General features: G+C 36.3%; 1 protein-coding gene across 1 annotated transcript; it reads right to left on the reverse strand.

Moving 5' to 3' along the window:
• Nucleotides 1-1,444: 1,444 nt before the first annotated feature.
• Nucleotides 1,445-22,436, reverse strand: LOC100892324 (trichohyalin). The gene is made up of 20 exons (XM_030991443.1): nucleotides 22,183-22,436; nucleotides 20,543-20,620; nucleotides 19,304-19,416; nucleotides 16,084-16,231; nucleotides 15,411-15,584; nucleotides 14,786-14,911; nucleotides 13,995-14,189; nucleotides 13,314-13,433; nucleotides 12,758-12,853; nucleotides 11,879-11,980; nucleotides 11,100-11,282; nucleotides 10,431-10,562; nucleotides 7,438-7,667; nucleotides 6,505-6,706; nucleotides 5,726-5,788; nucleotides 5,136-5,332; nucleotides 4,466-4,541; nucleotides 2,971-3,147; nucleotides 2,000-2,164; nucleotides 1,445-1,545 (listed from the first exon to the last, which is right to left on the reverse strand). The coding sequence occupies exons 1-20, from the start codon at nucleotides 22,276-22,278 to the stop codon at nucleotides 1,477-1,479; spliced, it is 2,742 nt and encodes a 913-aa protein (XP_030847303.1). The 5' UTR covers nucleotides 22,279-22,436; the 3' UTR covers nucleotides 1,445-1,476.
• Nucleotides 22,437-23,716: the final 1,280 nt, after the last annotated feature.

Here is a 23,716-nt window from a genome sequence, read left to right on the forward strand (position 1 = left end):
AAGAGCATGATATGCATAAGATATCATTTGTAAGCTAAAGCACCTCATAATTTAAAAAAATGTAAGAATTGTTAGATAAAGAAGATGAAACTTATCAAAGCTTGAGTACTGTCCATGCATACATTATGTTTCATTAGAACAGACTACTCAGTGAGCATATAGTAATACATCTTTTGTACTAGCATGTACACTCAGAAAGGTCACATTTAGACCCTTTTAGGAAAAAGGAAACAATTGATTAACATAGTCCTGAATTGCATCCATTAAAACAATTTTGCACCTGATGGAAACATAGCCAGGTACCCATTATAAGAAGTGTAACAGTAGATGAATAGGATATATATGTATTTATTGATAGATCAATAAAAACATCCAAGTTAAACAAAATATATATATATATCTTTCTTTGTACCTGCCAGGGCAAGTTTATGCTACTAGCTTAATCATTGATTTAAGTTCACAAGAAAAAGAAAAAACATGATTTGCACCTTCAGATTTATAAAGTTTTAAACTAGAATTTTCAGAGTTTGTGAAGATCAAGTTCAACTAACTAGTTAACTTTTATAACTAAGATTAATAATCATTTGATTCTACAAACAAAACAGATTCATTGACAAAATCAGTTTTCAAATATAATATTCTGAAGAGAAAACAAAATGCAATAACAGCTAGTTTGTGCTCAGCTAAAGACAGCCATGAAACTTTATATGCATTGTTTGTAAACAAAAGATATATTAATTCAGTGAGAGATGTGCATATTTCTTCATACTACAAGCTTCAAAGGTCAATTTCCATGACAACAATGTCTGTTCAGAGCTACAAGGGCATAAACCCATATCATATCCTTCAGATTTAACGCCCTTCTGGTTCCAAACAGACCATATATTTGTTCAGTATTTATACAGATGCAAACTTGATCTGTAATATCTACATTGGTATTTTGATAATCCCTGATATATTTGTATTGAATAGTTGGCAGTGCATGAAGGCGTGAAATTGTTCTGTTGATGAATCATCAGTAGGCTGAGCTTGGCTGGACGTGGCTGGACTAGGCTGGACTAGGCTGGACTAGGCTGGACTAGGCTTGGTGTGTAGACAACTGTCAGTGGCTAAGGCCTTGTTAACAAAGGACGTGGTACATCGCCTACTCAAAACTGCCACAGCAAAATAGACTGGCATAGTGGTAGCACCCTACACATTTTTGTATCTTCCACACACAGATAAGTGGGTATGCTTAGAGGACTTTGTTGTATGCCCCATTTTAAAGCGTTTTTACTTTTGTTTGATGAGTGCAAGACGAAAAGCTTAAGTATTGCTCTTTTCAACACGATTCTCCGATTTTGTAGTACCAATCATCTTTTCAACATTGTTTTAGCCCCATTTGCACTTCAGTCATGCCTAATGTGGTTTATTTTGCCATAGTTTTTTTGTCTTTTTTTTTTTTAGGCGGTTGACCTTGTCATGTGTGAACAAGGCTTAAGGCACGGGTGACGTCGGTGTAGAGTGTGAAAGTTTGGTATAGGCTCGTTCCACCTTCATAAGTTCCTAGGAAAAAAAAGTTTATTGTAAAATAATAAAATTGTATGTACTCTTGATCAACTAATCCGAGGATAATTAGCCTACATGTTTAACTTTAGGAGTGAAGACAAACAAGAGACCAGTGAAGCCACACATGGATCATTTATTCATGGTAATCCCTACTCAATCATGAAACCATGTATAATCTTCACTACCCCAATTATAAAATAAAGCATCGAGTTACACATACATCAAACTAATTAAAGTTAATGATCTTGATTCACTATATTCACACTATTCAAGGAAGGCCAAACACAACTAATGAATCCTGCTGTTAGCTTTCATTTAGATTGACCACATGAATGTACTGAATCATTAAATCTGCATTATTGTAAATAGAACTTTACTGTATTTTCTGATTTCCGCTTCTTGTAAAAGTGCCCTAGTTTTCAATGAAAAGAATACAAGAGCTAGGTTTTACCTTTGTCTGTTGAGTGAGAGCCCCTTCCAGTCTGGTATTCTCTGCTGTCTTCTGACTATAGAGGGCAGCATTCTCCCTACATCTCTCCTCAGCTACCCAGAGCTGGCGCTCCAGCAGCTTGACTTTCTGATCCAGACGGTAGAGATGCTGGTCTTTCTCTTCCAGCTGAAGAGAGGAAAGGATGAAGAGAAGAAGTAGAGAGATAGAGTGACAGAGAGAGAGAGAGAGAGAGAGACAAACAGAGGGAGAGAGAGAAAGAGAGAAAAAGAGAGAGAGAGAGAGGGGAGTAAGGGAAGGGGGTGTTGAGAGAGGGAAGGGGGTGTTGAGAGAGGGAAGGAGGAGACGGAAGGGTGGGAGAATGGAGAGGAAGAAGGTGGGAGAGAAGGGAAGAGGTAGCAGAGAAGGAAAATGGGAAGTTAAAAGCATGATGAGAGAATGAAAAGTGGAAAGAGAGCGATAAATTTAGATAAGATAGTGGAAAGAAGAGAATGGAAAGAGGTGTTGGTAGAAGGGAAAGGGAGGAATTGAAAGAGGTGCTCAGGTGGACAGAGAAAGGGAACAGAAAATGTGAAAAAGAGAAAGGGTGACATGGAGGATAAAGGGCATAATGAGGAAGAATTAGGGATTCATAAACATTGACAAATGGAAAGAAATAGAGACAGACAGAAAAAAGGCAAATATTGAAAAAGACAATGTGGAAGAGAGGGGAGGAAGATGAAGGGATGAGAAGAGATATTTATCATACCTGATATACTTCTCAAATAATGTAAATATAACTCATGCGCTACCATACAATTGAGTAAAAAAGGTATAGTTTTCTCCTACATAAACATGCCTATCACTGTTATTTTTGATGAGCTGAGCTTGTATCAGCAATCCAGGCTTTTCTGAAAGCTTTTACAACCATCATACTCTAGCATACTCTAATCATACATTCTCTTTTATATGAACACACCCATCCCTTCGCTCACCTGTAGACTTTTCTGGAAGCTTGAATCTCCACCCTCTAAACTGTTATCCAGTCTACTGGCTTGCTTGATACTGGTGTTCTCACTCCTGAGCTGCTTGACCCGGTCTTGAAGGTGGCGGAGGAGTTTGTTGGTACCGGTCTCACCTGATCCAGCAGATGATGGTGTTGATGTGGCGAGCTTCAATAAGAAGATAAAAGGAAAACATATTCAGATTTTTTTGTGACAGGCCCATACCAAAGTCTCAACAGACACCGTAGATGTTGGGTCTGTGTTCGGTGCTCTAAGAAGACAATAAATTGAACTGAATTTCTATCGTCCGAAATGCATCCCAAAGTCTCAATGGATCCTATTGATGAGGTCCCATTAAAGCCCTACTGCACTACTTATAGCTACTTGCGCCCTCTATATAGCAAACAATGCCTAATCGGTAATCATTGGTCCCCAATGATCCCCTTTTTCTTATGTTAATTGAGAGCTGATTTGATGAGATAACCACCTCTAAGTGAGACCATGCAGGGAGGTATAATCCCTCCTGGCCAAACAAGTGCAATGGGGCTTTAAGCTACAAGAAGTAAATAAATGGGAAATATCGAATAGTACTTGTATATGCAAATCAAAATCAAATTCAAGTAAATGTATTCTACAAGCTTGGTATAGGTGAACTGTCAAAAAAAGAAAAATAGCTAACAAACTAATTTTTAATTATATTCCTGTGATTATATCCTAAATGGTGCATACATGTATATCTATTTTGATATATTAGGGGAAACCAAGACAACTTGAAGCACAGTGTTATACAAGATTTTTAGTGTATTCAACACATTTTCAACATATTTCGAATATAATTGCAACATCAATAAATATAAAACAAGAAATTCCAATAAAATGTATGTACCTTTTTATATTTTTAACTTTTCAAGAACTACAGTAAGTTTTAAAGGCCCACAGCTTTGGAATGAGTTGCCAAACGTATTAAATGAAATATCCACTGTTTTTACATTCAGGAAAAAATATAAATGTTATCTTCTTAATCGTGAGTAGTTTTATTTGATCTAATTGTCTTTTATGTGATTTATGTAAATAATTATGTTGTGTTTTTATGTGATTATGCTATGTTATATTATCTGTTTGTTTGATTGTTTTTATTTTTTATATTTTGTATAATGTATTTCTTTTGAAGGGTGGAAATATAGGGGATCAACCTTGACAGGCCAATGGCCTTTGTTGATCCCTCACATCCTCCACCCTTCATCCTTCTTTCATCAGTACAATGTAAATGAATGTTTTTTTTTTGTATATATTTATATTGTTTTAATTTAATGATCTGATTTGTTTGTATATCTTTTGATGTGTTTTTAAAGTGATGTGAAATAAATTGAATACTTGAATACATATATATTACTGTAAAGAGACAGCATCCAAGTAGGCATCTTTCTAACACCTACTTTTTGTGTCATAACTAATAGGATTGAATTAATGATATTAATGAACTTACTGCTGAATTCCTCATTCTTGAATCGGAATGGTTGCTTCTGAATGACCCACTGCCACTGTGCGATTCCTCAAGTCTCCTGCAAATAGGAATTGGAAATAAATTTCTAAATAAGAAATTACTCAAACGTGTACATATGAATCTATTGAATATTTTCGCATGGTCTAAAAAAAAAAAGTTGTATTGCTTATCCATTTGGTTAAATATAGAGGACAAAACATCTGAGAAGAATTTTTAAGAAAAGTGATCAATGTTTGAATAGGGAGATTTAATTTTGATTTCCAATAATGAATAGAATAGATCTTTTATACCACCCTATAAGTCACTTTAAAATAGTAGAGAAGTTAATTTAAAGAATTCCATGAGCAAGACATCCACTTCCTTTTACCATTTGCAATGATTTACAGCACGAATTTTCAAAAGTGGAGTATATTTTCAAAAGCAAAATTTACCTAACATAACGTTTAAAGCCTGTCTGTATAGTTTGGCCAGGGCTATTAGACCTCCCTGCAAGGTCACTGGCAGGTGGTTATCTCATCAAATCAGCTCTCAATTAACATAAAAAAAGAGGATCATGGGGGACCAACAGGTACCGATTAGGGATTGTTTGCTATATAGAGGGCACAAGTAGCTATAAGTAGTGCAGTGGAGCTTTAAAAGCAAAGAAGCTTACACTTCGAGCTCTTTGTTGAGTTCATCTTCAAACTTCCTCGCCATCTTGAGGGCAGTCTCCTCCTTCCAGGCGGCCATATTGGATTGGATCTGACGCAGCTCCTCGTCTTTGTTCATCACGTCCTGCTGGAGACTGTTCTCAGAGTCCTGGAGGAGACTCACTGAGCGATGGAGCCGGTCCAGCTCGATGTCTCTCTCCTGGGGTCAATAAAATAGTTAATCTTAAATTTGTATCACACGTAATCCACCTACTCAAAACCAACAATAGGCCACAAATCTGACAAAGGAGCAAATAGGTAAAAAGTTGTTTTTAAATAGATGTTATTAATTACTTTTTAGTCTTAGTTCAGCAGCTAGCTTGTTCAAACAGTACACTCTCTATTAGTGATCATGGGGAAATCAACTGAATCTTTAATGAGTGGCAGAGAATTTAGCTGACAACAGACAAAGCATTTTTATTGAAAAATGCCATGTTTCATGATTTATCTGACATAGATACCAGAGGAGACCCACTTTGGAGTGACTTTTGTGGGAAAAGGATTTTCATACTGCTGTGCTCAGGGTCTTAAAAGAAAGAGAAATAATACTTACACCTTCAAAAACTTGAGCCTTTTCTCTCCCCATGGATTCTACCAGCTTCTTCACTTCATTATCCTGAGTAGGAGAAGGGAGAGAGGGAGAAAAGTAAGAGTTACAATAAATAGAAAAAAACAAAGGAGAGAATGAGCATGAGTGAGAAGTGGATGAATAAAGAAAGAGAGAAAGTAGAACAGAGAGACAGATAGAGAGAAACAGAGAAAGAGAGAGAGAGAGAGAAAGAGAGAGAAAATGAGAGAAAGACAGAGAGTGAGAAAAAAAGAGGATTATAGAACATGGTGAAAATATCACTATACTATATATAACTGATAGAAAAGTGCTCAATATGAGCCATGCCAAAATATAGCTACATGTATGTTATTACATCATGTCCTTGTGAGATATTCCTAGTGTATTACATTGTATATTGTCAAAACATCTCCATCAGAGATCACAACTTAGTGACTTTTTTATTGAATAATCGCTATATCCTCTTATTACCAATACCAAACATCATCAAGTTTCTTCATTTCATGCACTCATTCTTCAGTTTAGTTCAGTTTGTTTATTCATTTCATTTTTATAAAAAACACAGCAAAAGCAAATAAACAGACAAGTATATATACATACTAAGGCAGAGAATGTTCAGTTTATACAAATAACTTCAAATGAAATAGGAGAAAAAAGGAAAAGCCCTATGGTGGCCTTGTTTAAAAAAGTTCCTCTGAGTATTTCTGAGTATACATTAGTTAAAGATATCACAAAAGACTGATAAAAACACAATATAATCTTACCTTCTCTCTGTTAGCCCTAGTGGTGGCTCGTCTCTGTTTCTCCACGTCATCTCGTAGTGACTTGATGTAGTTCCTGAGGTCATCGTTGGTAGCTTTGAGGTTTGAGATGGCAGCCATGAGCTGGGTACGACCGGGGCTGTTGAATGATGCTTGCTTTGAAGACCCAGTCTGGGATGGTGAGTCGGCCTTCATATTCCTGGAGCTATAAGTGAAATGTTGACATGGACATGTATATTCAATGCAAAATATCACCAGGGCTTTAGGAATTGGAGCACTCATGTCAATATCTGCTCCAGAAGAATAATTTGCTGCCGTTGTTGATAATCATGAAATATATCATTGTAAAGGCTTGGGGTAGTATGTATTTTGTTATGTTTATGGACAGGTTGGGTGAAGTCTGCTGAGGCAAAATGAACAAACATAATTTTTTGTATGCACAAGCTCTCACATCTAAATGGTGGGGTTCTGTAGCTTCATTGCTGCCTTTTTGGCTGTGCTTATTAACCCATTAACCATTCTCTTACTTCCATAGGATTAATACAGGAACCCCCAGTTCCAGTAAGTAAAGGGTTAACTCAGGCAATTAGGGGTAACAGAAGATAGTTCTTTGACACTTTGCCAACATTCGCTCCATTATCAATACTTTCCAATAACTCAATTGCTCACTTATACTACACTTAACTCTAACCTTTACCTAATCCTAACATAAATATCACCTGCAAATTTAACCCTTAAACCTGCATTGTTTGTGAAATAAAGATTAAAGCAAATGTTGGGTCAGTGAGAATATAACTTACTACCGGTATATAATATAACAATATTTTTAATAGAATATTGTTTAAACTTTCACTTATTTGTGTCTTTAATTATTCTGCTTTTATTAAAGTCAACTTAATATCAGGGTGGACTTCCATTTTAAGAAATAACATCTACCTGAAAAGTGGAACTTTACGAGGAGTGGACCCCACCAGATTGGATGTCTTCCGACACTCCTCATTCAGCTCCATGACGATACTCCTGTAGCTCTGGTCAAAGCTGCTCTGACTGGACGAGGAATCCCGTTGCTTCTGACGGTAACCCTTGACCTCTGACCTGAGCTGGGTCAACTCCTCATCTTGCTGCTTGAGCTTCTGCTGGAGCTTCTCTGTCTCTCTTGTTTTCTCCTAGAAAAAAAATCATGATAATAATAATATGGATTGTGATGAATACTGATGATACCAACAACAACAATACCGGTATTGATAATAACAACAATTAAACAAAAATACTACCAATAATAATAATAATGCTACACCAACATAAAAATAGCCTCTACAAAATTGTTTTCTCATCTAAAACTTTAGCTCTCTAATTAAAAGGACACACTTATTTTCTTTTACATATACATTTTCAATTGCTTCACAGGGATTTTCTATATAATTTGTTTTATTTTCAAATTCTATAAGTATCAACATTTAATTCCAATGTTTAAAAAAAAAAAAATTATCAAATCAAATCAAGGAATCCCAAACCCTCTCATTGTAAAGCTCATAATGCAAACCACTGAGCCACAGTTTCCCATACCTTTATTGCTTGTACTGCCACCACTATGATATGAAGAAAATCCTCCTTGCTTCCCATCCCAACTTTTTTGTAGATCAAACTATTCCAATTCTTTACAACATCTCCCAACACTTGTGGAGTGTTTGAGCATCTGTGCAATCGGTAACATACAAAGTCTGGCTCCAATAATGGATCACATCACAGACATGAAGGCATTTAGACTTATTCACATGCTCCGTCAGCTTTAGGCTCTTAATCCTCTTTATTCACGATCACTCGCAGAAAGAATACAGATCAATAAATCAATAATGGTAGCAATCAGATTCCATTAAAATGGGCAAGAGATAAGCCTCCTACAATACAACAATCATTATCCAGCAGTGTTGGAAATCCATGTCCAGTCAGGTCAGTGTATGATTATAGTTGAATTGACAGCAGTAGACGGAATGTCCACTTTGTGCAAAAGTCAAAGTCTACAAACGTATCCCTAGGTCTTGTCAGTAATTCAGAACAAAGTGAAGCATAAATCATATGACTCCAATATAAAAGTGCAGTGAGTGCCACTAATATGAAGAAAATACGATCCTAATAAACTGACTGTGTGAACTTATATGCCTTCTAACAAGATGTCAAAACAACAAAATATCCGGCCATATAATATAATTGCATCCTGGAACCAGAGTTCATGATCATTTGACTTCCAAAGTAAACTTAAATCTCCATTAACTGCTATAAAGGGACAGCGTTTAATCTGGACACTTCAAGATAAGCCTATTTGGTAAGTCCCTTCCATACACTATGATTGTGTTTACACTCCATCAGTGAAGTGCCTACACTTTATCAAGAGTAAATAAGGAGTGGGCATCTGTTCATACATGTATTGCATGCCATATGGTCTCTGAGCTTGCTCATCCATTTAGTCTGAGAGAAATATTCAAGATATTCAATTGCCAGATGTTTCACTTTTATAAGATTGGGGTGCATTTCCATATTACATCAATCAATTATTCCCAAATTATGAATCTAATTTGTTGTTGCTAAAAAAAGAAATCCTATTCATTTTCCTTTGTTACATAAGATAGAACCATTCATACTCAGAAAGACACATCCACACACATCAAAAAGTTATCCTAGACCTATATTTCAACATTTTAGCTGCAAAACTAATAAAAATGTCTTTACAAAACTATATTGTGTTTAAATATTGCTTTATTTCAAAGAGGCGTTTCACATTAAAGCAGTCTTTAAAAAGATGATGCTTAAGAATCTTTTAAATATGTTAACTTACAGGTTAACTTACTACAAAACGATTCCATTAGATGGTAAAAACTGCAATATATCTCTAAAGATTTGAAAATTTGCCTCGCTGCACTAATAAATCTGCTTCAATGAAATTATGGTACAGCTATCTATCACAACTTTATGGAGAGAAGAAGAAAAAAAAGAGTATTTCATAGAAAAATTTCCCTGTCCTTACATTTGTCCTGGCTCACTTTAGACAATACTTATACAGAAAGGTGACTTGTTCAGTCATATTTCCTTGGGCTGTATAGCGTGAATATGCAGATTTATATTTAAAAAACACTAAAGTTTATACAATGTTTTTTTTTAAATGCTTCAAAGTTCAAGTTTGGGCATCTTCTACGGAGTGTGATTTATGACCAAGTCATAGGTAGGTAGTAATGGGCCTTTTAATGGTCTAGTAATGACAGGTATAGGCTATTAATACTGGACTATAAACCCTATTAAGACACTCCAGCCTTGGCAAGTGACCAGATGGAGTCAACAAAGGTTTAATGAAGATTAAGAGCCTTATTCGCCTATCATATATGTCTAGTGTTGGAATCGAAATTAAATCTCCCATTACATAATAGTCACATTATAACTACTATGTATAGTATCATGCTATACAAAATATGACTATTGTTACTTTTGCTATTATATACCAATACATGTTTCCAAATAGTAATTTGCCCTAAATCTTTAAATATCAGCACTAGAGACACGACTTCTCAAGAACAGAGGCATTTCAGAGTGAACTTTCACAAGATGAACGTGGTCTATTCTGATACAGGCATCCAAATATCAGATAAAGAAAGGAAATTTGTTGCGCCACACTTTAACTTATACCAACTTATAACAAGAAATCTGTGACTATATAAAATAAAAATTAGTTTAACCAATATGAATAATATCCATGTTCTTGGTAGGTCAGGTCTAATTACCTGTGCTATGTACACGTATCTCTTATCCACTTTTTCTCAAGCCAAGTTTATTAAGGTAAAGACCCAAGTCTAAAGTTGTCTTTGTTAAGCAGAACATAGACCAACATGTAGTGTCAAATTCAATTGAAAATGATCCTAAAATTATAAAAGTCTAATTACCTGTGCCATTTGATCTCGTATCTGGTCTAACTGAGTTTGTATTTCCTGCCTAGCCTCCTCTCTTGCCTTTGAGACGGCTTCTACTTTCTCTCTACCAGCGGCTAGGTTCTCATCTCGTAACTTCTCCAATTCCTTCATGAAAAAATAATATCAACAAAAATGAACTTACTGTGTATAGAATTATGAGCTTTAATTATGTAAAGACCCGTTTTAAATTCATGGAGAGGTTTTAAAGAAAGAAACTAAAGCATTAAAAATGATTTTAAAACAATTGTGTTGCCTCAGTGTAAACCTCTTTTATATCCATTTGGCTATGATGAAGATGAGAAACCTTTTGATGAAAATTGTTAAATTACATATCCATTTTTTGGGTGGAGATATACTGGTTTATGAATTGAATGGAACATTTTCTTGCCATACTGTGTACTATCATAGCAGTGATCTAGGCACAAAAATTACTTATGTAAAATAAAACTCTTTACAACAATATATTTCATATGCCAATCGTAACGATGCATCTTTTCCTTAGATTTTTCTTCTTTCACATTACATACCTGACAGCAGTCAAAGAATCCTAATGAATGATAACAACCGATGAATAATGATAAAAAACAAAACTACCAGAATACATATGGAATACTGGCATTTATAATTTCTGATCTTATTTACCTCTTTCATATTACTATGGCTTGTCTTGAGAGTGCCTCTCAGCTGCTTCTCTCTCTTAAGCTCTTCTTTGAGCTGCTTGGTTTCTATAGCAACCGCATCCTCTTTGGCCAGTGCTTCCCTTTGTCTCTCTTTCTCTGACTCTGTCTCGAAGATGGCTTTCTGCTCCTCTAAGGCTTTCTGGATCTGAAGTTAAAGGGAAACATCAATATTAATAATAATAATAAGGATAATATTCTCCTTTTATATATCGCCCAATACATCGATACAACGATGTGTCTAAGCGCTTTACAGATATATTATATATTACCCTGGTCATCGGATTCTGGCTTACCCACACAAAATGTACGCACATTCTTCACTCCCCAGGGAGCATTCCATATTGATGGTAAAATAGTGAAAAACCATTGAAGGTGATACCATGGGGTAAAGATTCTCTGTTTCTTATGATGTGAAAGACAAGAAAGATAAGTTACGAATATAAAAAATTAAGTCTGACTGAAAAATTGAGATAATAATGAGATAAACAATAAACTGTCTGCTTTCTTACAGTGATTGTGTTTATCATTGGACTTAAGGGGGAAAAATGTTTTGTAAATCGAAATATGTGTGAGCTATGTATAAAATATGTCTGCGCTTTGTGAGTGAGGACAAAAATGAGCATGTTATATGAGAAATATATGAAAAATTCATATTATGCAAGTGTATTATGTGTAATTTGTGCATAAAGTGTGCCTCCTGATTTATGCATGAAGTTTGGATCTCTATGATGGTGTTCATACTTGTTCCTGTGCCTCCTGTCTCATCTGATCTCCCAGTGTTCTGGTAGAGATCTCCTGCTGTCCCAACTTCTCCCTTAGCTCATTCAATTCAGATTCTTTCTCCTGAAATTTCAATAAAATCAAAGCTTTCAGTTATGATAATGATACAAATCATTACATTTACCAATATCTTTACCTGTACCACACTATTATTCATACTATCATTTCATTTATTGCTATTTCATAATTTCACATGCACTCCTTGCAATCCCATTACGCTAACCCATAGCTAGTAGAGATATAGTTATGTCACAGGAAGCTGTTCTCTTTCATGGTCAAATTTTTGGTGTCCCCAATAGTTCCCTCCCTTAGACATTGTATGTTGAAAGGAGGGATTTGGAGCTCCATGTATTGACCTTTGAGCCGAACATGTGTGTGTGTGTGTGTCACAACTATCTCCCTCAATATGCTATGAGATGAACTAATTGTTTTTACTCTACTTAAAAAGGAGACATTAATGAGCTCTTGACATCTGTATAAATGCATTCCATGAATACTTGGTAACTTATGAGATTGAGACAGCTGTGATCAACATATATTTGCTCCATAAACTAAGCTTATAAAATGTTATCTCGTTACAGTAATTGAGTTGAAGCCGAGACAAGGATGACAACTTTGGATTGCATCCATTAAGAATCCATTTAGAATCCATTTAGTACATGTATTACCTATAAGTTTCTGGGTTATGACAGCTTAGACATGAAAATCTGAGATCAAGACTGGCTACACACCTATGGTATACAAAATATATGCATGTATTTAATTCCAAAAGAAAAAACTCTCACCAACTAATAACAAATATTTTATTCTATTTATATAAGACTACTATCTGTTACTGACCTCATTTTCCTTTTCAAGTTGAGTTTGTCTTTGAGTGGCCTGTGTCTGTTGTTTGGTTAATACTTCTTGGTGTGTCTTCTCCAGTGTCTTCTTTTGCTATATGGAAAAAGATAAAAAAATGAGAGTGATAAACATGGCCAGAATGAAATACATTATAAAAGAGAGATACCCGCCACATGTAATGGAAAAAAAGGACAAAATGAAAAGAGAGGTGAGAGAGTTCAATTTTACTGTACGTTAATATTGCTCTCTTAATTGCATACATTTGATACTGGTAACTTTTCAACAATTTACCTGAAGCTCCTTCTCCACTCTAACTCAGCATATATCTATATTAAAATGTTTGATTCGTTTCAGATTCACCTAGTGGTAGGCCACTATATAGGCATATTGCTTTATTTATCCTTTGTCTGATCCAATTCCATTCATAAATATTTGTTTCAAAGCTCTTCCTTGCAACTAAAAAGTGCTTATCAAGTTTGTCCCAAATGAGTTATGCCTCTTGGATAACAGGTATCTAAAACTGATTATTCTCTGTATTCATTCATTCACTCACCTGATCCAGTTCTTCATCCTTCTCCTTCAGAAGCTTTCCCCTTAGCTCCACCAGGGCCACCTCCTTGACCGTCTCTGCCTTCCTGGCTCGCATCTCCCTCTCCTTTTCTAGCTCGTCAACCTGTAAATTGATTGATAATATTCATTTATTATGGAAAAATATTGAACTAAAAATATTATTATCACCATAACCATCCTCATTATAACTATCATCAAAATTATCATTTTCATCATCATAATCATCATCAACATCATCATCTTCATCTACCTCATTACCATCTCCATCATAATCATAATCTTTATCATCATCATCTTCACCATCATCATCATTATCTCCAACATCTTCATCATCTCCGTCATCATCATCATCATTATTGCCATTATTTCCATCATCATTATCATCTTCATCTTCCTCATTATTAACATCATCTCATTGTCATCATCATCATCATCATCACAATCATCTCCATCATCTTCATCTCCATCATCTTCATCATCATCATCTCCGTCATCAAATGCATTGCAAGGATACTATTAGAGCTTTCAAGGAATGTTGCCCATATGATTTAACCCATTGACTTCTACATTACCTAATCTCCATGTTTTTTTTTATGGGGACCACATGATGCCCAGAGTTGATGGATTAATAAGGACAGAATATAGATAATGAAATTCTACTAACCTTATTAGTTAGCTCTAGCACCTCCTGTCCCTGTCCTCTGATACGATCCTGCATGCGTGTCGTCACCACATCCTTGTCCAAGAGGGCACTCTCCAAGGTTGTGATGCGCCGTGTCGATTCAGAGAGCTTGTGACGCAGGTCAACACACTCTGTGGTTGCTTTCCCTTGCATCTCTTCCATCATGGTAGTTTTCTCCTAGGGTTTGATAATTTGATAAATATATCATAACCATATTGTCTTGAAGTCTATTGCTCATGCTACTTGCACGAGGTCTTAAGAGGAATATAACGTCAAAGAATAAATACATCCTAACTGTTCTGAGAGAAAAAAGACAGAAACTTAAAAACTCACTCTCTAAAGTGTAAGATCAGTAAATGAAACAATAAGCCCTTTAAAAAAAATAGTTATTACATACTTTTCAAATATGACACAAAACATTACAATGCAAGCAGATATTTGGTCAAGTTCTTTGCATTCAGAAATGAGACCAGACAACACCCTTTCAGTGAACAATAACTACAGCTTCTTGTAATCAGTGTAAATGAAGTTTCGAATAGTTTGTTTTGATGTTCATTCTAAATGTTTAAGCCCCACTGCACTAGTTTGGCCAGGAGGATTAGACCTCCCTGCATGGTCACTGACAGGTGGTTATATCATCAATTCAGCTCTCAATTAACATAAGAAAAAGAGGATCATGGGGGACAAATGGTCACTGATTAGTCATTGTTTGCTATAGAGGGCGCAAGTAGCTTTAATAGTGCAGTGGGGCTTTAATATAATCTAATTATTACCAATAGCTGCTTGTGGTGATCATTCTCTGAGTTCTTCAAGGCTTCCTGGGCTTCAGATAGCTCCTTCTTGAGGTCCGACTCTATCAGCTTCAAACTCTCAATCTTCCCTCTTCCTTCCTCAAGATCCTGAACAATGATGAAAACAAAGTTAATATATTCATGAGTCCGTGCATGGTGAGTTGTCGATTTGTCATTGCAATCAGTGCCCAATTTATCTTCTGTAATTCAAAGCCTGTCTGCATTGGTTTGCCTAGGAGGGATTAGAACTCCCTGCATGGTCACTGACAAGTGGTTATCTCATCAAGTCAGCTCTCAAACATAAGAAAAGGGGATCATGGGCGACCAACAGGAACAGGCATTGTTTGCTATATAGAGGGTGCAAGTAGCTACAAGTAGTGCAGTCCTACTTTAAGTAGAAAAGGCACTAGATATCAATGCTGCAGATCCCACCTCACAGATTCAAGCTAACAAGCACTTGTTGCTGATTCCATTGGATACGTCGCATCACTTGCAAAGGAAAAATTACAAGAAAGTTATAGTTATCATAATTTGATTATGTGGGCATACTGCATGATCTGAAATGTATTCATTTGATGCATTTTCTGAGCAGCCTTTCACCACTTACTTCTTGCAATTTCTCCACCTTGGCTCTGGATGACTTCTGGCTCTCAAACAGCTCCTGCCTGGTCTGATCCAGCTGGCTCACTACCTCGTCACGCTCCTCCTTAGAGATGTGGCTCCCTCGCTCCGTCTCCAGTGCCACCTGGAGCTCATCTCTCTCACGGATCACTCCAAGGATCTAAGGGAGGAGGAGGGGTATGGAGAAATTGAAAATGAAGACTGAAACTGAATACTACACTAGTCATTCTTTTTCACTACCATGAGGGCTGATCTCTTGTAATTTATAAAGCACAACTATCCTAATTTAAGAGCCGGAAAGACAATAATTCAAATGATTTAACACAGAGTTAATGTCCTTCTGGCTCTCGGCAGACAATAAAAAAAAACATTCATACTGAGACTTGTAATTATCAAATAATTTGGTCTTTTTTTTTAATAGAATATAAAGGAGATTGCTCTTAGTAAACAAAGCTTTAAAATGAATTCCTATCTAAAATATCTAAATACTTTCTACCACAAATGAACTGAACTAAAGAGAGTCAATTTGCATGGAAACAGATGAACCAAATAAACAACTTCCAAATAAACTATATCCACAGAATCTCAAATCTGGCATGTTGTCTCAAAATGTTACATATCAAAAGAAAAATCAGAGCCCATCAACTCCTCTGTTATACCTCTTCTGCTGATAGCCCAATCTGAGCGAGACGACTGCTGGCTCCATCGTCTGGAGGATTTCTCCTTGCAGTGCCGATGCCCTCCTCTAGATCCTTCAGCTCCCTCCTGGCTTGGTCTCGCTGGTATTCTAGCACCATCAGCTCAGATCTAACCATGGAGAAGGAAAACAAAATCATGTCATTTCTACCCCTTTCTATCAATTAAAATGATTTTAAAAAACATGATGATATACGATAGGTTGACTGGCATACCCTTATAAATTCAATTTCATTTATTTCCACAGATTCATAAAAGACAATATAAATTACAATCAAATATAAAAGCATTAAAACAAAAGATGAACCTGCAGAGGGGGTGATCAAAAACCACAGAGGTTTATCGGGATCACCCCCTGCTTAAAATTACAATATCAAAATACAATAATTTTTCAAAAATTAAACAATAAACACATACAAAAACATACTACAAGCAAATCTATGTGTGGGATGAAAGGAAACTGTATCAACACTAGAAGAAGAACAAAAATGATTGAAATGTCCCCTAATGGTCTCTCCTTTATTGAAGAGGCATAAAATCTAACATACATATTGTGAATTAGTATAAAGTTACTAGCACATTTTTAATTAAGCATCAGCAAAGAACAAATAAACGAAGCAAATAAAATGACATTGATATGTTAGCAGGAATGCACCCTAGGGATCGAGTGGAGAATGCGCATACATTGAATCCAATGATCACATAATTATAGATCTGTAAAGTATGTGCTTCAAACCATATGTGCTTCAAACCATTAGAGAACTATGAAACACTGTATACATGTAAATCTAGAATAGCATCATGTTTTGTATAAGAATCTAGTAAACATACATGGAAGATCATTATTTCAAACAATACAATGACTAATCGTTGAGAAAACAGTTACATTATATGAAACAGACGTTGAGGAGTATTGACAACAACCAACATGCAATAACCAGCTCATTATGCCCTCATTGAGCCATCCCTGACATGCATGCAAGCTCATGCGACTGGAAACAAGATGTCATTTTCAAATGCCACATCTCATTTTCCCCCAAAATCAACAGTAATCGTCTATCGGCTAACACCAACTCAACAAAGTGAGAAGACCATGTGTATTCCTCACGCGAATGTAATTGCCTCAACCATCAAAATGTCACCTGTGTATGATATACATGTCAACCTTTAGATACATGATGTTGTAACATCTCAATAAAACCAATTTCATTTCATTTTTTCATTTGCATTTCAAACACTTCTATTATCATGACTCCTTTTGATGAATAATTCTTTTCTCCCCCCCCCCTTTCCCACGCTTCAACAAATACTCATTAAAAATAAATTGGAAATTGGAAAGAGATTGAAAATCTCATGATTAACAGTCAATGACAAACTGGATAATTAATCTAGCACAGACAATGCCAATCCTATACAGAGTCTAATTGCATTTTGATGAAATGCAGCAGTTGTACCTCTGATTGTCATTTAATCATTTGTTAAACGTCCTAGCTTCAAAAGCCACTTAAACCACAGCTCAACAAGCTACTGCATTTCACTAATTTACCTTCCTTTTCTCATTTTGATGCACCTATATGAAAGCACAAATACACAACACAAAATGCATGTACTGGAAAATCTGCACTTTTGAGAAATTACATGTCTAGAGAAGATTTTAAAATGATTCAGCTGTGACCAATAAACAACTCTAAGACAAGAATTGTTTCACGACATACAATTCACAGCTGAAGTTTTGTCCATGATGATAATCCCCCCCCCAAAAAAAAAAAAAATTATATGTGAATTTGCGTAGGAGGAAACACTGTTTTTAAAAGAAAACACATACTTCTCTAGGAAGACAAGTTTCCCAAACTATTTTGTCCTCTCAAAGCTTTCCATGCTTTCTGATTTGTTATGAGATCAACCAGATGCACCAAGAAACTAAAAAGAAACATACCTTAATTGTCATCAAATCATTTTTTAGCCTACTCCATAAATTACCTGTACACACATGCAAATGCATAGTAATGCCTGGTAATAATACACATCCCCATATCAGCTTGAGGCCACAATACAAAATTAAAACATTTCAAATCCAAAGTGCAATGGAAAGGTAAGGGCAAGGATATTTTACTTTGATTCATTAATTAGCCTCCTTAACAACTTGAATTGGAAGGATACAAATAGCAGCCACAAATAGAAGACAGAAGTGAATCCTAAATTTGTTCATCATATACAAAAAAAAAGGGGGGGGGCATATTTCGAGACTTGTTTCCTGAAGAATTGTCATTTAGGTTTTAAATTAGAGGGGGAGCGAAGGGGGGGGGGGGGGCTCAGGGAGGCACAGATTGTAGTTGTACTTCCTCTCTAAATATGCCAGTGATATCAAAATCCCTTTTATACATGCCCTTGCAAACTTGTTAGATGTTTATTCATGAAGGCAAATCTTTTTGTAATGGCCAACTCTTCCCATTATGTGATTAATAACACCCCAATAATCTGCTTGAGTAGAAACCCTGTTACATAAGTAAGATGCTTATATGAAACAAGGAATTATTCATTTTATAGCCATAGGCTGACACAATCTCTTCCCATGTATCTTGTTTTATGGACATCTCGAATGCACCAGTCAAAAGCACAATTAGAGTGCCTCCAAAGGATTTATTTTTAAACTTTTAAAGGTTAAATTGTTGAGTGTATACACTCTTTTATGCAGCCATATTCTTAAGATCTATTTGAGTGTAGAATCAAGTTTTATGTGCTTATGAATCATGGCCACAGCAAAAATGACATACTCAAGCCTAATGTTCTTAATCTAAAAAAAAAATTAGTTTCATTTATTTTTCCATTAAAATTAAAAGTAAAATACATAACAAATTAACAGCAAAATCGGAAGGACCCCAAGAGAAGCAAAGCCTGTAAGAATCTATGTATCTTATTACACACACTTGAGTAAGGGTGCTTTAATTCAATGAATAATCTTGTGATTTGACCATTCTACTAATGTTGGTGACACCAGAGAGATTCAGATAATCATGAACTAATGGTCATATCAGGATATTTCTCATGGATGGAATAAACAGATAAATGTCATATGTCATACAGGACACATTTCACTGAATCGCCCTTTAATATGTCTGAATAATGCTTATATACTTAGGAGTTTGACAGCTCCTGTTATACCAATAAAGGATGTTATCTCACCTGAGTCCATCTCCTTTCTCTACGCTCATCCTAGCCATATCTTCTGCTTGCTGGATGTCACTCTTATTCCTCTTCACTGCTTCATGGAGTGTCTTCAATTCCTCCACCGCATCCTATCACATCAAAATATCAAGAGCGGATGTTAGGTGAAGAATGTTTGCAGGCATTCTTTTTAAATAATGGATAACATAGACCTGGGGGAGCGGTGTTTCACAAAGAATAAGATCGACTTTAAGTTGGACTTAACTATGGCAGGCCATTCATGCCACCAGTTGCTCTCACCATTGGTTTCTCAACTATGATCTTCAGATAATATTTTTTCCTTCAATAATGAACTATAAAAAAAAGTAAATTCTGTAGATTTGTGACCATGATTTGTACGTCCATTGATAGACCAATGCCAGTAAATGGTGAGAATAAACAGTGGCATGAACAGTCTGCCATATTTAAGTCCAACTTAAAGTTGATCTTAGTTTTTGTGAAACACTCCCCTGTGGTGGTATTCTGAAAACAATGTTATCTAATGAAAGTTAACAGTTTTTAATTTTCAAAGCAACTCATAATTAGGACAAACCACTGCTTTTGCACAAAGCTGACTGCCTTTGTGCAAAGTTTAAACAAACATCTGCACAATTTCTAATGGTAAGTGCTAGCTCAGTTTGTTATGACAATTTATACTGTTTTCCTGAACAAAAAGCATATAGCCCGTGGTAAAACTATCAGGAAAGTGAAATTGGTTAATAGCAAAAAGCTCAAATACATTTGAAGGAAGGAGATAATTTAGAAATGCAAAAATAACCTACCAAGAAAACCTTTGAGGTAATGAAAATAATGGGTTATGTTGCAAAGTCAGAAAAATATGATGCATCAGAAAATATATATTAACACAGATGGCAAGGATATGTTTGCGTAACAGGCTTTATCTGTAATATGATAGGGTTACAATGGTTAGGTTAAGGGTTATGCACAGTGCTAGTTAAGAATTTGGTTAGTGACATAAAAAAAAACACACACAACAACAACAAGGAGAAAATATAAAAGAAAGAGGGGAGCAAGAGAGAGAGAGATAGAGAGAGATAGAGATAGAGAGAGAGATAGAGATAAAGAGAGAGAGAGAGTGGGAGAGAGGGGGAGAGAGAGAGGGTGGGGGGAGAAAAGAGTTCTGAATTTAAACCGAAAAATCTAAGGAAGTGGAGGAGGACTTACAAACAACAAGAAAGCTACAGGAGAAATTCCTACCTGTTTCCTGTTTTTGAGCTCTTTCAAACTGGCTTGCATTCCGTCCAGGCTGGTACGAAGACTGTTCTCTGATTGTATCTAGCAAAGAAATAATGGGACTCAGGAATATTCATCATGAACTGGAGGTGGCATGTTGATAAAGAGGGTGATTACAAATAAATTAAAAGTGCAGGATGATATGAAGACAACAAATAATGCCCCTCTTAAATACCAATGAACAAGGAAGACATCCACAATCTTGCTTTTTAGTTGTGAAAAGTAAAACTAAATTTTCCAGAATACCTGTTCTTCAAAGAGATAGGTCAGCACAGGAAATAGAAGATGTCAGGATCAGAGTAAGATAAAAAGAAAGAATTGTGATAAAAGAGAGAGAGAGAGAGACAGACAGACAGAGACAGACAGACAGAGACAGACAGACAGACAAACAGACAGAAAGAGAGGGGGAGCAAGAGAAAGCCATTGGGAGAGAGAGAGAATGAGAGAGAAAGAGGGGAGAGTGAGGCAGAGAGAGAAAGAGCAGAGAGAGAGAGAGAGTGGAGGAGGACTGCGGCTACAAGAACAGTATAAAAACAAACTGTGAAACACAAAAATACAACTTTTTTCACTAATGTAAAAATACCTCTTCTTATCAGTTTCTAATGACATCCATCAACTACATCAGGGCCCTGTCTTACAAAGAGTTGATATCATCAATCGCATCAATGTATACATAAGAGATAGGAGACTGCAAACTTGCGATTGATTGGAGGACTTGCGATTGATTTGGATCAATCGCAAGTCTTTGTAAGACGAGGCCCAGATATGATATTCAAATGCCCTTGCCGATGAATAGTGAAAACCAGAATAATATTTTCAATAAATTGTTAATATCAACTTAGTGGCCAGTCATTAAATTGTTAATATCAAATTAGTGACCAGTCACCTGCCAACATCAATCAGAGTTAACTGCTTGAGAAGAGCAAAGGAATGAGCTTCAGGTGTAACAAAATATATCAGGATGTAATCACACCCATTCCAATCGTGCAGCAGATTTGCAAAGGACGGATAAGCACAATGGAAATGAATACCTTTTATTAAATCAAATTAAGTTTGGTTTTTATACATCTACCTATATGAAATATATAATCATGGATACATTACCATGATTATAAAAGGTTTTATAAGTGCTTTATTATTCTTTTTCTTTTTCATAACAATCTTGAATACTGCAAAGGATAGGTCTAAAATGTGTTTTGAACGTGATTATCTTAAAAAGAACGCCATATATCCTTGGTTTATAAATGTTGCTATTATGTGTACTCCTAATGTAATGTAAAGAATACAAACTATTGATATTTTAAGATTTTGTTATCATTATCACCACCCATACCATAACCACCATCTTCACCATCATCATCACTACCACCACTACCACATCACTACCACCATCACCACCACCACCATCTTCATCATCATTTGCAACATCATTATGATGACAGTCATTATCATCAGACATCACCCTCAATATCGTCATCATCATCATCACCATCATCACCACCACCACCACCATGCACCACCACCACCACCACCACCACCACCACCACCACCATCACCACCACCACCATTACCACAATCATCGCATAAGAACAAGATCAACATACCATGTGTTGTAACCTTGCTTGCTGCTCAGCTTGCCTCTGTGGATCCATGTACCCCGCCCCGCCGCCGCTGTGACTAGGTTGGGGTGTGGACGTCATCTGAGGCTGGCCAACACTTCTCAAACCAGGATGCTCATGAGATGAAGATTGTAACCTAGGCTCGTGTCCCTCAGACTGGTGAATGTTCCCCTCTCTGTGCTGAGCACCTTGAGTAGAACTTGGCTTGGCACTGTGAAAAAATGATAGAGACTGGTGAGTGCAGGGCAAAATCTTCTGATATTGTGGAATGAAACACCAAGATAATCATTATCCCACAGTGCTCAAGGTGCTTCCTTATTACACTGGCCAAAGACACTGGCGTTAGCTATGCTACGAGGTGCAGTGCTCTCAGCATGCAAGACAATTTGTTCCTACCAGGTACCTTTTTAGCTACACCTGGGTGGATGATAGCAATGGTAGATGAACTGCCCTGCCAAATGACATCAGTGCTGATCCGGGGCTCAAACACACAATTTTCACGTTTACAGTCAACGATGAAAACGATACAACTACAACATCTTTAAAGATATGTGCATAACTGTGCTTCACTCGTTTGAAGCATGGCTGTATGGTGTACCTTCACAGAATGCTAGCAGTTGACAGGATGATCGTACGGTAAATGGAAAATGCAGTGGCACATCTCAATCCATTCAGTACAGCTATACGTTCCTTAAAAGCATCATGCATAGCAATGGAGGGGATAATAGACCTTGGCCTTATACAGTATGCTATTGATGCCAAAATTTCCGCTCCTACACCGCCAACTCTTTATCTGTGGCATAAAAGCACTCACCAAGATGTTTGGATTGCTAATGATAATCCCTCGCTGCAGTCGGCGATATACCGCTGACTCTTATTATTCATAGCAATCAAAAGCTCTCACAAACCTTGTGTCTACAGTCTCTAGATGACCCAGCTTTAGATTGCAGGCTAAGAATCAATAGCAGACAGAGGAGGTGTGACAAATGAAAGGTCTTATCTGACTAGAAAAGGCTTGGTGACTTGGGTAATATCCTCTTTTGGATGATGAAGTATGAAGTGTGATTGTTACTGTGATATCTTGGTCTAAGTTTTCTCATCTACTGCACACAAAAGAAAAATCCAGGGTTTGATCATGCTGACTTCCTTTTGTCTGACACTGATTATATCATCTCTAAAATGCAACGACATAGGTCATGTCTAGGTTTATCAAAATGACAGAGACATGATAAAGATCCCCGATTCAAATGATACGAGGGGTGGACTTGAATAGTGATTGAATTTGGAATGAGCTCCATCATCAGTCAAAAAACGTGACATCTGTAGAAATTAATATTTCAAACCAATGTATGCATTTCATATCTACTTTAGATTAGCACCCATCATGCAATGTGCAACTAGCCACCAAAAACAACATGTGCACAGTGCCACCATTTCCACAATTTCTTTCCTCCATATTTTTTAAGCAATGAATAGATAGTGAATGTGTTCTAAAGCTCCTCTATTTCAATACCGCATC

The sequence above is a fragment of the Strongylocentrotus purpuratus genome, unplaced genomic scaffold (assembly GCF_000002235.5).
Source record: "Strongylocentrotus purpuratus isolate Spur 01 unplaced genomic scaffold, Spur_5.0 spur5_scaffold_2, whole genome shotgun sequence".
Taxonomy (NCBI): Eukaryota; Metazoa; Echinodermata; class Echinoidea; order Camarodonta; family Strongylocentrotidae; genus Strongylocentrotus; species Strongylocentrotus purpuratus.

Coding starts and splice junctions, on each gene's coding strand:
- LOC100892324 (XM_030991443.1), bottom strand. CDS start 22,278: ATGACGTCCACACCCCAACCTAGTCACAGCGGCGGCGGGGCGGGGTAC. Junction 16,232..19,303: donor GAGAAAGGAGATGGACTCAG/GTGAGATAACAT, acceptor CTCCATGGTTAG/ATCTGAGCTGATGGTGCTAG. Junction 14,912..15,410: donor AGGTGGAGAAATTGCAAGAA/GTAAGTGGTGAA, acceptor ATCATTGTTCAG/GATCTTGAGGAAGGAAGAGG.